A 15836-nucleotide genomic window follows, 5' to 3' on the forward strand; every position below is an offset into this window, starting at 1 on the left:
AGACAGAGACAGAGACAGAGAGAGAGACAGAGACAGAGAGACAGAGACAGAGAGACAGAGAGAGAGGGAGAAAGGGCGGAAAGAAGAGAAAGGGAGAAAGGAAGGGAAAGGGAGGGAGGAAGAGAAAATGCTTCAGAGAGTTCTGCTTCTGGAGGATGGTGAGAATCTGGAGAGAGTTAAAAACCCTTCAAAACCTGCACAAGGCTGCCTTGGGGGGAGGGGGTGTCTTCTGGGTCAGGCCCATTTCCTAACTGTCCTCCCCACCCAGCTCTTTACCCCTGTGGTGGAGCCTCCCTGAGATGTACAGGACTCCAAGAGTTTAGGATCTGGGCTGAGACGCTGGAGGATACCCTCAGGATGACCATCCAGAAGCTGGAAGAATCCAGGACCGATGGGACCACATCCTTCTTTATCTTACATTTAGTCCAGAATTCGAAAGCTCCGAATCTCAGGCAGCCTGGGTCTGAGGCTCCCTCCCTGCCCCCTCCTCCACACGTCCATCCTCCCCAGAAAGATGACTCCTCCTCCAGGAGCCCGAGGCTTTCTCCCCTTCCCTAGCCTGAGGTCCGGAGCTCCCTCACCAGGCAATTCCCATTCCATTCCAATCTCTCCCCAGTAATCGGGTACCGCACTTCCCCACCATCATCACAAGGGGTCAGCAGTCACTCATAGCTAGTTCTGGGCATGGGTTGATGGGTATTGTACATCCTTTGTTCTGGAAGAGGGCCTCGGCCAGGGAGATGATGCTATGACATGCTGGGCAAGGTCACCTGCCTCAGTTTCCCTCCAGAGCCATCTGGGTCTGGCGGCCAGATATAGTTGAGGGCTGTCTGGATGAAACTGTTGAAGATCTTAGTTTTAAAAGGTCAAGGTCTCCCATCTCATTGGGGCATGAGGGACAGACCATGGGAACTCATCTGAGTGATCTGTTTCAGCATTTTCTTCTGGCTACCACCTTCTTTTCCTCCCTCCCCCCAAAAGGAAACAACAGGGACTAAATTGGGGGTCAGACTAGAGAAATGTCAGGCCAGAAGCAAAATCCACAAACTAAGCAAAAATAGAAAACTTTATTCATTCAGAGTGGGCGAGGCGGACTTGGAGTGTTTATGAAATTTCTAGGGGAGCCCTTGGCCCCCCAGTTGTCATTGTGACCAAGGGGGTTCACCTACAGACCATCTTCAGTAGGTGTCAAATTAAGAAGAACTGAATTGAAATCCAGCCTCAGACATTTACAAGCTCTAAGACCCTAGGAAAGTCACTTAATACTGTTTGCCTCAGTTTCTTCAACTGTAAAACGAAAGTAATGATAATAATAATATCTACTTCCCTGGGTTATTGTGAGGATCCAATGAGATAATATTTCAAAAGCACTTTTTAACTTTAAATGCTAATTATTATTTTTGCTGTTATTATTATTCATCACTTTCTTGCTGGGTGACCTTGGACAAGTTGTTACTGCTATATCTATGAGATGGTGCCAGTGACCTTAGCCAAATTCCTCAGGAATGATGGGAAACTAGCAAGAGGCAATTTAAGGGAAAGGGCTTCATTTTGAAAACACTCTTACACTGTTTTTATTGCTTTTTTGTACATGGCTGATTTTTGTTACCCAAGCAAGTTAACTTCCTCCTCTCACACTGGGGCACAGTGGATAGAGTACCAATCATGAAGGAGGATCCGAGTTCAAATCCAGCCTCAGATATCAACTAGTTGTGTGACCTTGAATAAGCCCCCCCAATGCTATTTCTGGGGGCAGGGATCAGCCTTACCTTGTTTATATTTCCCCCTTCAACCTAGACACTCAGAGAGCTTCAGGAATGAGGGAATGTGAGGCAATGCAGTAGGATAATTGGGTGTCAGAAAACCTAGGTTCAGATTCCAGCTCTGCCCCTTGTTGTACAGTTCTGAACAAGTCATATCTCTTTTCTGAATCTCAGTTCCCTTCTTCTGTAAAATACAGGAGTCTCAGACACTGCTTTTAGAGCTGCCATTCTTAGATTATAGCATCCAAAATGGAAAGGAGTGTTGAGGCCATTGAATCCAACCCCATCTTTTTATTGATGAAGGAAACTGAGTCACAGAGAAGTGATCTGCCCAAGATTATACAGCCAGGAAATGTCTAAGGCTCAGTTTTGAACCCAGTCTTTTTGACTCTAACTCCAAAGATTTCCATGCTGTATTTACATTATAAACTGTATATTCTGAATTCTACTATTCTGTGTTCTAAAGAACATTTTCATCTTTGAGTTGTATTTATACTTCTTTTTTTCTGAGGCAATTGGGGTTAAGTGACTTGCCCAGGGTCACATAGTCAGGAAGTCTTAAGTGTCTGAGGTCACACTTGAACTCAGGTCCTCCCAACTTCAGGGCTGGTGTTCTATCCACTGCGCCACCTAGTTGCCTGTCAGCTCATTGTATTTAATGAGGATAGATGGCAGTGCATTAGTCTGAGTATTTCAAATCTCAACTGTGTAGTAATAACTCTCTGGGCCTCGGTTTCTCTATCTGTATAATGAAGGAGTTAGATAAGTGTTTCCTCAGAAGTGCATACGAGGTACATTAAGGCATCCACACTTCCCTGGATCAGTGGGAATCAAAGACTGTATTTCCAAGACACTCTGCTGAACTTTAAGGGGAGTACAGTCTATGGCCAAGAACAAGAAGCTGGCCTCTTTGAAACAGTGGCCTCTGAATATTTGCTAGCCCATTCCAGTCCCCCTGACAGGAAAGGGTCAGTCGGGCTTAGTATGTTCCCTTTTTGGTCCATGACTTCTTGTTTGTCCTTCCTTCTTGAAGAAGACCATGACATCAGGGAAGTGAAGTGGATTGTATTGAAGTGGGGGGAGCAGTGCAAAGTCACCTGCCTCACTTTCCCCTCCAGAGCCATCTGGGTCCAGTGGCTATATAGAGATCAAGACTCTTGGAGAAGGCCCTTGTAAGCTAAGACTTTCAACAGGTCTCAGTTTGACTGAGGCTGAACCCATTCAGTGATTAAGGCTAAGTAGCAACAGAAGCAAAGGCTCTTCTTTTTCATCTAGTTTTCCCCTCAAAAATCTAAATAAATAAGTAAATTAATCTGGGAGAGGAAGACCGTCAGGTTTTCTGTCCAAAGCAGAAATGACTGCTATATACATTCAATCTAAGTCAATCAGGACCCAAACAAGGACCAAATGGGGCTTGGTCTAGAACCTCCCTTCCTTTGGTCCATGACAGGCCAGTCGCTCACTCCCATTCTACATGGAGGGTCCCCACTGGCTCACTATTTCTAACCCAGTTCCCCTTGTGAGACCTTCCAACAGTGCCCTGAAGACAGGGCAGACTGGGCTGGGGAGGACATAGAGCCTGTTGAGGCAGGGAGGCTCCTGAATTCCAGGCTCTCAGTGCTGCTGGAAGAGGGCCAGGAGGGGGCTTTAGGCTCCCTGGTGCTGGAAGTGGTAGATGAGCTTGCGGAGTTCGTCCCAGAAGAGCAGGCTCAGGACAGTGTGGGGGCCCAGGCGCAGATAGCTAGGGCCCAGACCCTTGTAGAGAGCCTGGGGACTCTCTGCCTGGATGATCTTCACTAAGCAGTCTCCGACCCCTCGGTACAGCTGACCCTGGGGAGAGGACGGGAAGACAGGGGCGTCACTCACCTGATGTTCTCATCCATTTTCTTCATTAAGGTTTCTTTACATTTCTTTAAAGTCCCTTTGACTGCCTTCTGAAGCTTATGGATGCCTTTTCAGAATTATATTTTAAATGCATAAAATAAAAGATTACAGAGGAAATTAATAACTTTCCCCAAAATGTTTCCCTTCATGGACCCACCCCTCAAATCACTCCACAGACTCCTTGGGAGTCCATGAACCCTAGATTGCCATTGCTGCCTGAGTCTTAATCATGTCACTCCTAAACTAGGAACAACTAGGGGTCCCATAGTGTAGGGTCTTCAGTCAAGAAGCCTCTTTCTTGAGTTCAAATCCAGCCTAAGACACTTTTTAGTTGTGTGACTCTGGGCAAGTCACTTCCCTCTGCCTCAGTTTCCTCATGTGTAAAATGTTCTGGAGAAGAAAATGGCAAACTATCTAAGAACCGCCTAAATGGGGTCATGAACAGTTAGTCAGGACTGAACAACAGACACAGAAGCCTCCAGTGACCTCTGATTAACCACCAAAAAAAGAAAACATCAACTTCTAACCCCTACAGTCAAGTCAGAGAAGCTGGGTTCAAATCTTGACTCTGCTACTCACTATCTGTAAAACTTTGAGAGAATCACTTTCCCTCATCAATTAAATGAAAGTTGGATTAACTGCTCCCCAACTCCTAATTCTAAGTTCTAGCATCCAATGAAGGAAAAGGCCCTTCCCAAACCGGTTCCAATCTAATTGACTACCCTTATCTCACATTAATTCCCCTTGAGTCATTCTCCATTCTAGTCAATGAGATAAACCTCCATCCTGGTTCTCTCTCCTCCTTCCCTGTGTGTTTAGAATAGAATCCTCCTTCTCATTCTGCCTCCTGGAGTCCCTCCCTCCCTTCTAGGTCAAACTCAGGGGCCAGCTTCTTCATTAAGTCTCCTTTGATTTCCCATCCTCTGGGAAAGTGGCTTCTCTCTTCTTCTTTCCTAACTGGGCCCTCTCCTTTGCATGTCCTATTTCATTCTCTTTGGTATACCAACTCCTCCTTTTCCCCAGATAAAACAATACCAGAAGACCTGAATCTGAATCTCAGCTCGGTACTACTTACTTAAACCCAAAGTTTACTCTTTGGGCAGCAGTTTCTCCATAAATGTAAATGAGGCTTAACATAGGTGAGGTCCTGTATATCTCACAGGGATGTTTGTGAAAATCCAAGGAAGTCATATCCATAAATTGTTACATAAAGATCAGCTGTTATTAGACTGTAAACTCCTTGAGGTCATATGTATCTTTGAATCCCAAAAGAATGGAAACTCCTTGCTGGCAGGACCTTTTTCATATGTATATTTCCATCCCAATAGAATATAAGCTCCTTAAGGCCTGGACCTTGCCTATATCTATATTGCTATCCTAACGGAATGTAAGCTCTTTGAGGGCAGGACCTGGTCATTTGTAGGTTTCCAGCCCACAAGAATATAAGCTTCCTGAGGGCGGGACCTGGTCATTTGTATGTTTCCAGCCCACAAGAATATAGGCTTCCTGAGGGCGGGACCTGGTCATTTGTATGTTTCCAGCCCACAAGAATATAGGCTTCCTGAGGGCGGGACCTGGTCATTTGTATGTTTCCAGCCCACAAGAATATAGGTTCCCTGAGGGCAGGACCTTGGTTATTTGTATGTTTCTATCCCAACAGAATGTAAGCTCCATGAGGGCAGGACCTGGTCATTTATATGTTTCCAGTCCACAAGAATATAAGCTTCCTAAGGGCAGGACCTGGTCATTTGTATGTTTCTAGCCCAAAAGAATATAAGCTTCCTGAGGGCAGGTATGTTTCTATCCCAATGGAATGTAAACTCCATAAGGACAGGACCTTGGTCATAACCTATATTTTCTTCCCAACAGAATGTAAGCTCCTTGAGGGCAGGATATTGGTCATATCTGTTTTATCACTCTCTGGCTTTTCCAGACTATGCTACCTACATACTGGTTCTCCTCCTACTGGAAATAGGACTCTTGTCTTGTGGGACCCTGAACTGTGATGAGTGAATATTCATCTTATCATTCCCAAATCTAGGCCTCCTAGACACTTCTGGACCAGTTCCAAACTCTACCTCCTTCCTCTTTGTGTGTGGTCTTCTTTTGTTACAATGTAAACTCATGAATCATTTCACTTCCTTATTTTTATAGCCCTAACACTGTACCTGTCACCAAACAAGCATTTAGTAATTGTTTCTTGAGCAGTTGATTAGACGCTAGCTCAGAGTACAAGGCCTTGCACTTGATAAGGATTTAATTAATATTCATTAAGTCTAAGGAGGGGGGAGAGGGTCCTGCGTTGCTCTGGCCAAAAAAATTCACCATCCAGGGTGAATCCAGGTCTGCTGGGAATGACACTCTCAGGTCTTAGCATTGGACAGTAGGACTGGACTATGAAAAGGAAAAAAAAAAAAAAAAAAGATGGAAAAACAGATGGATGGAGCCTTGATGTAAATTGTGTCCCCTTTAATCTTTGGGGGAAGGGTGGTCAAAGGGTTTGAGACCCAAGACCATCTTCCCCCAAAGATTAAAGGGGACACAGTTTACATCACCCTGAGAAGAAAATATTGGGAATATTGGCTTATTACAGATGGAGGGAGTGTAGGGAAGGACTGATGGCAGTCTCCCAGGCTGACCTTGACCAATGCATTGTCAGAAGGACAGGAGAAAGGTGTCCCCTAAAGTGCTTTTGGATGGGTCATCACATCCATAAGATCCAGATTCAGGGAGTCCTCAGGGTCAGAATTTCAACCACAGACATAGGAGGCAGTGGGGCCCAAGGGAAAGAACTGGGATTTTAGAGTAAAAAGCCATAGTTTTAAATTCCAGCTCTACTATTTGTGTAACCTTGGTGAAAGTTACATCTGTCTGGGTCTCACTTTGCTCATCTGTATAAAGGGTTGGAACTCAATGTACTCTAAGACTTTTCTGTCTCTGTCTCATCCCATCAGCCACTAGGTTAAGCTTTAGCTCAGCCCTCCTGCATGCTACACTCACTTCTTCCCTTCCACCTTTTCCATGCCCATCCTATGGACCCCCAACCCCACATGCTCACCCTTCCCACTGGGTCCACAGGCTGATTGTACAAGCGAGTGCTGATCACATCAAATGGTGTCATCACAGTGACTACTGCCACACTGCTGATCATGCCCCCAGCCAGGGCCACAAGCCAGCTGTCCTTCTGGAACCACTGTGGGAGACAGGAAACCCCCCCAGATGAGACCAGGCTCCTCCTTTTCCCTCTTAAGCCTTAACACTCATAGTACTTTATTTTTTTTAATAGCTTTTTATTTACAAAATATATGCATGGGTAATTTTTCAATTTTTCCCCTCCTTCCCCCCACCCCCTCCCCTAGATGGCAGGTTGACCAATACATGTTAAATATGTTAAAGTATAAATTAAACACAATATATGTATACATGTCCAAACAGTTATTTTGCTGTACAAAAAGAATCGGATTTTGAAATAACGTACAATTAACCTGTGAAGGAAATCAAAAATGCAGGTGGACAAAAACAGAGGGATTGGGAATTCTATGTAGTGGTTCACACTCATTTCCCAGAGTTCTTTCCCTGGGTGTAGCTGGTTCAATTCATTACTGCTCTATTAGAACTGATTTGGTTCATCTCATTGTTGAAGAGAGTCACATCCATCAGAATTGATCATCATATAGTATTGTTGTTGAAGTATGTAATGATCTGGTCCTGCTCATTTCACTCAGTTCATGTAAGTCTCTCCAGGCCTTTCTGAAATCATCCTGCTGGTCATTTCTTACTGAACAGTAATATTCCATAATAGTCATATACCACAATTTATTCAGCCATTCTACAATTGATGGGCATCCATTCAATTTCCAATTTCTGGCCACTACAAAGGGGGCTGCCACAAACATTTTGACACATACAGGTCCCTTTCCCTTCTTTAAGATCTCTTTGGGATATAAGCCCAGTAGTAACACTGCTGGATCAAAGGGTATTCACAGTTTGATAACTTTTTGAGCATAGTTTCTCTCCAGAATGGCTGGATGTATTTACAATTCCACCAACAATGCATCAGTGTCCCGGTTTTCCCACATCCCCTCCAACATTCGTCATTATCTTTTCCTGTCATCTCAGCCAATCTGACAGGTGTGTAGTGGTATCTCAGAGTTATCTTAATTTGCATTTCTCTGATTAATAATGACTTGGAGCATCTTTTTATATGACTAGAAATAGTTTCAATTTCTTTATCTGAAAATTGTTCTCAACAGGAGAATGGCATGATTTCTTATAAATTAGAGTCAATTCTCTATATATTTTGGAAATGAGGCCTTTATTGGAACCTTTGACTGTAAAAATGTTTTCCCAGTTTATTGCTTCTCTTCTAATCTTGTCTACATTAGTTTTGTTTGTACAAAAATTTTTCAATTTGATATAATCAAAATTTTCTATTTTGTGATCAATAATGATCTCTAGTTCTCCTTTGGTCACAAATTCCTTCCTCTTCCACAAGTCTGAGAGGTAAATTATCCTCTGTTCCTCTAATCAATTTATGATCTCATTCTTTATGCCTAAATCATGGACCCATTTTGATCTTACCTTGGTATATGATGTTAAGTGTGGGTCCATATCTAATTTCTGCCATACTAATTTTCAGTTTTCCCAACAGTTTTTGTCAAATAATGAATTCTTATCCCAAAAGTTGGGATCTTTGGGTTTGTCAAATACTAGATTATTAAAGTTATTAACTATTTTGTCCTTTGAACCTAATCTATTCCATTGATCAACTAGTCTATTTCTTAGCCAATACTAAATGGTTTTGGTAACCGCTGCTTTGTAATATCATTTTAGATCTGGTACAGCTAGGCCACCTTCATTTGATTTTTTTTTTTTCATTAGTTCCCTTAAAATTCTTGACCTTTTGTTTTTCTATATGAACTTTGTTGTTATTTTTTTCTAGGTCATTAAAATAGTTTTTTGGAAGTCTGATTGATATAGCGCTTAATAAATAGATTAGATAGTTTTGTCATCTTTATTATATTTGCTCGATCTATCCAAGAGCATTTAATATTTTCCTAATTGGTTACATCAGACTTTATTTGTGTGGAAAGTGTTTGTAGTTTTGCTCATATAGTTCCTGATTTTCCCTTGGCAGATAGATTCCCAAATATTTTATACTATTGGTAAGTTACTTTAAATGGAATTTTTCTTTGTAATTTTAATTGTTGGATTTTGTTAGTGATATAGAAGGATGCTGATGACTTATGTAGGTTTATTTTGTATCTTGAAACTTTGCTAAAGGTGTGGGTTATTTCTAATAGCTTTTTAGTAGAATCTCCCTCATTGTACTTTATAAAACTCATGTAATATCCCTCCTGGTGAGAGATGGGAGTAAAAAAAGAATCCATTCAGGAGACCAGTGCTCTAGGCATATAATTATCTCTGCATGAAGTCACTTAATGTCTCCATAGAAAAAAAGAGACGGCTATGGGAAATGATGAAGGGCTATCGGAAAATAGGTACATGAATGTCTTCTTAGTGTACCTGTGAACTAGTCCAACCATTCTGGAAAGAAACTCAGAACTATATCTAAAGATACAAAAGACCCACCAATAGGTCTACAGACCAAAGAGATCAAAGAAAGAAGAAAAGGACCTATTTGTACAAAAATATTCATATTAGCTTTTTTTGTGTGGCAAAGACTTGGAAACTGGGGAACTGGCCCCAAATTGGCAAGTACATGGAAATGATGGAACATTATAATTCTAAAAGAAAAGATGAAAGAGATGGCTTCAGAAAAACCTGGGAAGATTTAGATGAACTGACAGAGTGAGGGGGACAGAATCGGGGAGAACAATTTATACAATAATAATAATATTGTAAAGACAAATAATTTTTGAAAGACTTAAAAACTGTTATCAATACAATGACCAACCACAATTCTGGAGGACTCATGATGAAAAATATCACTCACTTTAGTGAACCGATGAGTCAAAGAGACTGAGACTGTATATACTGTGTGCATGTGTGTATGTATGAATGGCATGGTGAATTTGGAAATTTGTTTTGTTTAGTTATACCTGTTTTAATAAAGGTTTTATTTTTCTTTCTCATTGTGGGGTGGGGAGAAGGAGAATTTTCATTGAAGAGAAATTTTTTTAATGAGAGGGGTTGGATTAGAGAATAATAATAATATTAGCAGGTGTTTAGATGGTCCTTGGAGGGAGCAGTTAGATAGTCTCATGGATAAATCACTGGATTTGGAATCAGGAAGACTCATTTTCATGAATTCAAATCTAGACAATAGACATTTACTAGCTATAGACAAATCACTTAACTTTGTCTGCCTCAGTTTCCTCATTGGTAAAAATGTGCTAGAGAAGGAAATGGCAAACCACAAGAAAATCCCAAATGGAGGGTCATAGAGTTAGATATGATTAAACAACAATAAACCTCTCTTAGTTTTTTAAGACATACTATACTGTTGGTTTGGTTTTTTATAATAGTCCTGAAGGTAAGTATTATTATCCCCAGTTCTCTGGTTAAGTGATTTGCCAAGGGTCATACAGTTAGTAAGTACCTGAAGAAAAATTCAAATCTGTTATGGAATATTATTGCTCTGTAAGAAATGACCAGCAGGAGGAATACAGAGAGGCTTGGAGAGACTTACATGAACTGATGCTGAGTGAAATGAGCAGAATCAGGAGATCACTATACACTTCAACAACAATACTATATAAAGACATATTCTGATTGAAGTGGATATCTTCAACATAAAGAAGAGCCAACTCACTTCCAGCTGATCAATGATGGACAGAAATAACTACACCCAGAGAAGGAACACTGGGAAGTGAATGTAAATTGTTAGCACTACTGTCTATCTACCCAGGTTACTTATACCTTCGGAAGCTAATACTTAATGTGCAACAAGAAAATTGGATTTACACACATATATTGTATCTAGGTTATACTGTAACACATGTAAAATGTGTGGGATTGCCTGTCATCGGGGGGAGGGAGTAGAGGGAAGGAGGGGAAAATTTGGAAAAATGAATACAAGGGATAATGTTATAAAAAAAATTACTCATGCATATATACTGTCAAAAAATATAATTATAAAATTAATTTTAAAAAAAGAAAAAAAATTCAAATCCAATTCTCTAAGTCTACTGCACTATCTTGTGAAGTAGCAAAATAGCTCACTGGGACTTTTTCTTGGCATTTCCAGTCAGAACTGAGTTTAGTGCACCTTCTTTATCTTTGTGGAATAGGTTTAGTAGGAAGCTAGGCTGTACAGCTTCCTTTAGTTCCACTATCTTGATTCTGTCCCACAGTACCTTGTCCATTAGATTACACTGACTCTTAGCAAAGGTCCCTTAGTTCAAAAATACCATCATTCTTTGCCAGAAACTCTGGACAAGGAGATCCTGAAATCCAGGTGTTGACCTCATGTTTGACCATATAATTTTGGATATACATCTTCCCTCAATTTCCTCACTAGTAAAATGGTAATAATAACCATTGTATTATCTGTCTCACTGAGTAGTGAATAAAGTTGAAATTGCTTTAGAAATGTGAAATTTGGGGGAGTCAGAGCCCCTCACCTCATGGTCCTGTACCCACGTTTTGGCCGAAGCGAAGGTGGCCAGTTGGGCAGCTGATCCTACCATGACCCTAGGCACGGCCCCGCTAACCCCTCGCCACAGACCTGAGATGCCTTGCTGTCGCCAGATGGTTTCCAGGGCACTGAGGACAGTCTGTGGAGAGAGAAAGAAAGGAGGGAGGACAGGCTGGCTGGCCTCTTGCCCATCCTGGGGGCATCAGGCCCTCAGGGACACGTGGAACTCCTTGAGAACTCTAGCCTGAAGGCCAGGAGAGAGGGCCACAGGGGTCAGCTGGGGGACTTCTGAGGGAGGAGACTCCTCACCTTGTGCTGGTGCTGATGGCCAACAGCCAAGGGAGCCTCTGTCTTTGCCTGCAGCTGTGTTTTGACCTGGGAAGATAGATCACAGCATCACAGATCTAGGATTCGAACAGCTCTCCAAGAGCATTTGAGACCAACCCCCTCATTTTCCTTTAGAAGAAGCTCAGACCCAGATGGCTTGTGGTTTGCCCAAGATCCCATAAGCAGTAAGAATATCACAGTCGGAATTTGAATTCAGGTCTTGTAACTCCAAGCTCCGTCTTGGTATGAAAAGTAGATTAGGCCAGGCCAAAGGTCGAGGGGTCATTCCATATTCTCCACAGAGGAAAATGTCCACAGGGCAGAGGACCCCCACTTTCTCCCAGTTCCTGCCCTGGGGGGATCTCTGACTGAACCCTACAATCTCAGAGAGATCCTTCTTCTAATATCCCAGACAGAAAGTCATCCAATCTCCCTTCAGGAAGGGACAATGCCCTACTGATTAGGTTCGGAGCACTGGACCTGGAATCACAAGCTATGAGTTTGAATCTGACCTCAGTCAGTGATCCTAGGCAAGTCATTTGACTGCATCTATAAAATGGGAGTAATTTTAACATATTTATCATGTATTGGTCAACCTGCCATCTGGGGGATATAACTACTATATGCTAAATGCTGGGGTTACAAAGAGGCAAAAGTTTATACTCTAATGGAGAAGGCAGCAAATAAACATATACAAAGCAAGTTCTATACAGGACAAATAGGAAAAAATTAACAGAGAGAAAGGACCTAATTAAGAGGGGTTGGGGCAAGGCTTGCTGTTGTTGCAGGGAAGCCTCCACTGGAACAGCTCCTATGGTAAACAGTCTAACCTCTCCCCTCCTTGGGCAGCCTCTTGCACTTTGGAACAGCTGTTAAATTTTTTTTTCCTATCTTGAGCCAAAATCTGCCTCTCTGACACTTTCACCCTTTCTTCCATCCCCTCTGGGAAGAACACAAGATTTGCAATCAGAAGATATAGATTCGAATCCTGACTGGGAGAGTTTACCTATGTGATTTTGGTCAAATCTGTTTCTCCTCTCTCAGGGGAGCAGTTTTTGTTTGTTTGTTTGTTTGTTTTTAATCTGTGAAATGAGGGGGATGTTTGAACTAAATCAGGGATTTTTAACCTTTTTTGTCATGGACCCCTTTGCAGTCCAGTGAAAATTACAGGTTCCTTCTTAGAATAATTTATTTAAAAATTCTTAATGGGAGGAAATGCTAAATTTCAGTTGAGTTAGTGAAAATAAAGATTAAAAAAAAAAAAAAAACAACTTGCCCACTCTTATCCACATTGGTGGAGCCCTTGCCATCGGAGCTTCCAGGAAGGGTCCCTTTCTGCCCCGGTGTCCTTTGTGAAGGGGGGTGGCAGTGAAGGCCTTGCCGGGCGACTCACCAGGTATGCGGGGCTTCCGATGAAGGCTCCCAGCGCTCCGGCCAGGGCCCCCGCGGCCACAGTGCCCCCCTGGTAGTGGGTGAGGCCGGCTTCCAGGGCCAGCGAGTAGCAGTAGAATCGGACGCCGTTCATGACGCCCTGGTAGAGCAGGGCAGCTCCCAGCCCCTTCTGCAGTCCCCAGAGCCCGTCCGCCTGGACCACGGTGCCCACGGCCTGCAAGACCCCCCGGTAGGGCCGCGCGTACGTGCCCCTGGCCTGCAGTTCGCCCTGTAACTGCAGCCGCGTCTTGACTACTTCCAGGGGGTTGGTGAAGACACAGGCTAGGCAACAGGCTGAAGCGCCCAGGACAAGGTCCATGGCCGGGGACACAGACACGGCCGCAGCCCCGCTGGCCACCGGCGGGGTCTCCATGTTCGGGGGAAGGAGCAGCTAAGGCTGAGGTCGGGGCATGGGCTCGGACTGGGACGGCCAGAGAGCGGGCCACCTGCCGCCGGGTCCCGGGCAGGGGGCGGGGACTTGGCCACACGAAGTGGCTACACCTAGCAAGCAGAGGTCGGGAGGGCTAGGGACAGGGAACGGGGGCGGGGGACCAGGGACGGGGAACAGAGGGGGGGGGGGCTAGGATCAGAGAACGGGGGCGGGGGGCTAGGGACAGAGAACACGGGATGGGCACTAGGGGCAGAGAACAGGGGAGGGGGTTAGAGACAGAGAACAGGGGGCGGACGTCTAGGGAAAGACAACCTAGCGCGGAGGGCTAATGACAGAGAACAGGGGGCGGAGGACCAGGAACAGAGAATACGGGACGGAGACTAGGAACAGAGAACACGGGACGGGGACTAGAATAGGGACAGAGACAGAGACAGGTGAGAACAGGTGCAGAGTGCTGGGAAGAGTGAAAAGAAGGAGGGGCAGGAGCGGAGGACAGGGAATGGGGGACCGGGGGCTGGGGGAAGGACCCTCCAGAAAGCCCAGGTCGTGTAGAGGAGCACAGGCCCCGGCTCACCAAGCTCGGACAGCCCGGGTCCCACTGGCCATCCCCTCCAGCCCCGCCAGCGCCCACTGGAACCCAACCCGGCAGCCAGGACGCGCCCCCTGGCCCGGGCCCGGCCAATCCCCGCCGCCGCCGCTCCTCACACCTCCCTAGCTCGGAGGAGGGGCCAGGACCCTGGGATCTGGAGGAAAGGTCACTCCCGGATGGGTGGGGACGGGCAGAGAAGCTCCTTGGGCAGGAGGGAGGGAGAGGGGCAGAGGAAAAGTCTGCTCCGTCAGCCTCCCTCCCTCCCTCCCTCCCCCTCTCCAGCTCGAGCGCTAGACCTGGGGTCAGATACTTTATGTGTGACAGTGATTTGGCCTCTATCTGCCTCAGTTTCCTCAACTGTAAAATAGGGGTAACAATAGCACCTACCACCAAGAGAGCTGTCTCGAGAAACATTGAGGGCATATTTACAAAGCGCCCGGCAGGTGGTAGGTGCTTTAGGGTGATCCCTCCCTTCCTTCTTTGCCCACTTTTCCCATGACCTCACCCTGCCTTCAGAACTGCTTTGGTTCAAGCCCAGCCAGGAATAGGACTCTTGTCCCCACCACTGACAAGGGGGCATTTGGAGGACCGCTGGGGATGAGGGGCTCCTTCTCTGGGCAGTCCTTTCCATTTTAGAGTGGGGAGGGTCCTCAGTTCTCAGCCCCCCCCCCCCACCGCCAGTGCCTCCCCCTCCAGACTGCTTCTAGAGTTCTCCCAGTGTGGCCCCCACATTCTTCCACAGCCTGGCTTGCTCCTCTGGATGCACATGAGATCGCATCAGTAAATATTCTATATGTATAAAATACATGAGCTGACACATAAAGCACTGAGTCAGGTACTTGTTCAGTGATTTGGAATTTTTCTTGGCAAAGATATTAAAACAGTTTGTCATTTCCTTCTCCAGCTCATTTTACACATGGGGAAACTGAGGCAGAGTAAGTGACTTGGCCAGGGTCAAACAGGTAGGAAGGGTCTGAGTAGGATTTGAATTCAAGTCTTCCTAACTCCAATCCCAGGGCTCTGTGCACTATAGCACCCCCTAGCTGCTTCTACCTACCTACCTAGTTCCTGTCTACCTTTCTTTCCCAATTAAGGACCGTGTCTTTTTGCCAGGCTGACCATCCAATGCCAGCATCTCCCGGCTGTGTGACTCTGCAGGGGCTGGTCTCGGGCCTAGAATCTCCTCCTTCCTCTTAAAACCCCTAACTTTCTGGCAGTAATTTCTTTTTTTTTTTTTTTTTTAATTTAATTTAATTTTATTTTATTTAGAATTTTTTTTCATAGTATATATGCATGAGTAATTTTTTTATAATATTATCCCTTGTATTCATTTTTCCAAATTATCCCCCCTTCCCTCCATTCCCTCCCCCCCATGACAGGCAATCCCACACATTTTACATGTGTTACAATATAACCCAGATACAATACATGTGTGTAAATCCAATTTTCTTGTTGCACATTAAGTATTAGCTTCCGAAGGTATAAGTAACCTGGGTAGACAGACAGTAGTGCTAACAATTTACATTCACTTCCCAGTGTTTCTTCTCTGGGTGTAGCTACCTCTGTCCATCATTGATCAACTGGAAGTGAGTTGGATCTTCTTTATGTTGAAGATATCCACTTCCATCAGAATACATCCTCATACAGTATTGTTGTTGAAGTGTACAGTGATCTTCTGGTTCTGCTCATTTCACTCAGCAACAGTTGATTTAAGTCTCTCCAGGCCTCTCTGTATTCCTCCTGCTGGTCATTTCTTACAGAGCAATAACATTCCATAACCTTCATATACCATAATTTACCCAACCATTCTCCAACTGATGGACATCCATTCAACTTCCAGTTTCCAGCCAC

The 15836-nt window shown here is 44.4% G+C and overlaps 1 protein-coding gene across 1 annotated transcript; it reads right to left on the reverse strand.

The window, feature by feature from the left end:
* Positions 1 to 1048: 1048 nt before the first annotated feature.
* On the reverse strand, positions 1049 to 14021 carry SLC25A34 (solute carrier family 25 member 34). Its single transcript, XM_074306185.1, has 5 exons — positions 12968 to 14021; positions 11557 to 11622; positions 11234 to 11386; positions 6706 to 6840; positions 1049 to 3593 (listed from the first exon to the last, which is right to left on the reverse strand). The coding sequence occupies exons 1-5, from the start codon at positions 13376 to 13378 to the stop codon at positions 3411 to 3413; spliced, it is 948 nt and encodes a 315-aa protein (XP_074162286.1). The 5' UTR covers positions 13379 to 14021; the 3' UTR covers positions 1049 to 3410.
* Positions 14022 to 15836: the final 1815 nt, after the last annotated feature.

The sequence above is a fragment of the Sminthopsis crassicaudata genome, chromosome 3 (assembly GCF_048593235.1).
Source record: "Sminthopsis crassicaudata isolate SCR6 chromosome 3, ASM4859323v1, whole genome shotgun sequence".
Lineage (NCBI taxonomy): Eukaryota > Metazoa > Chordata > Mammalia > Dasyuromorphia > Dasyuridae > Sminthopsis > Sminthopsis crassicaudata.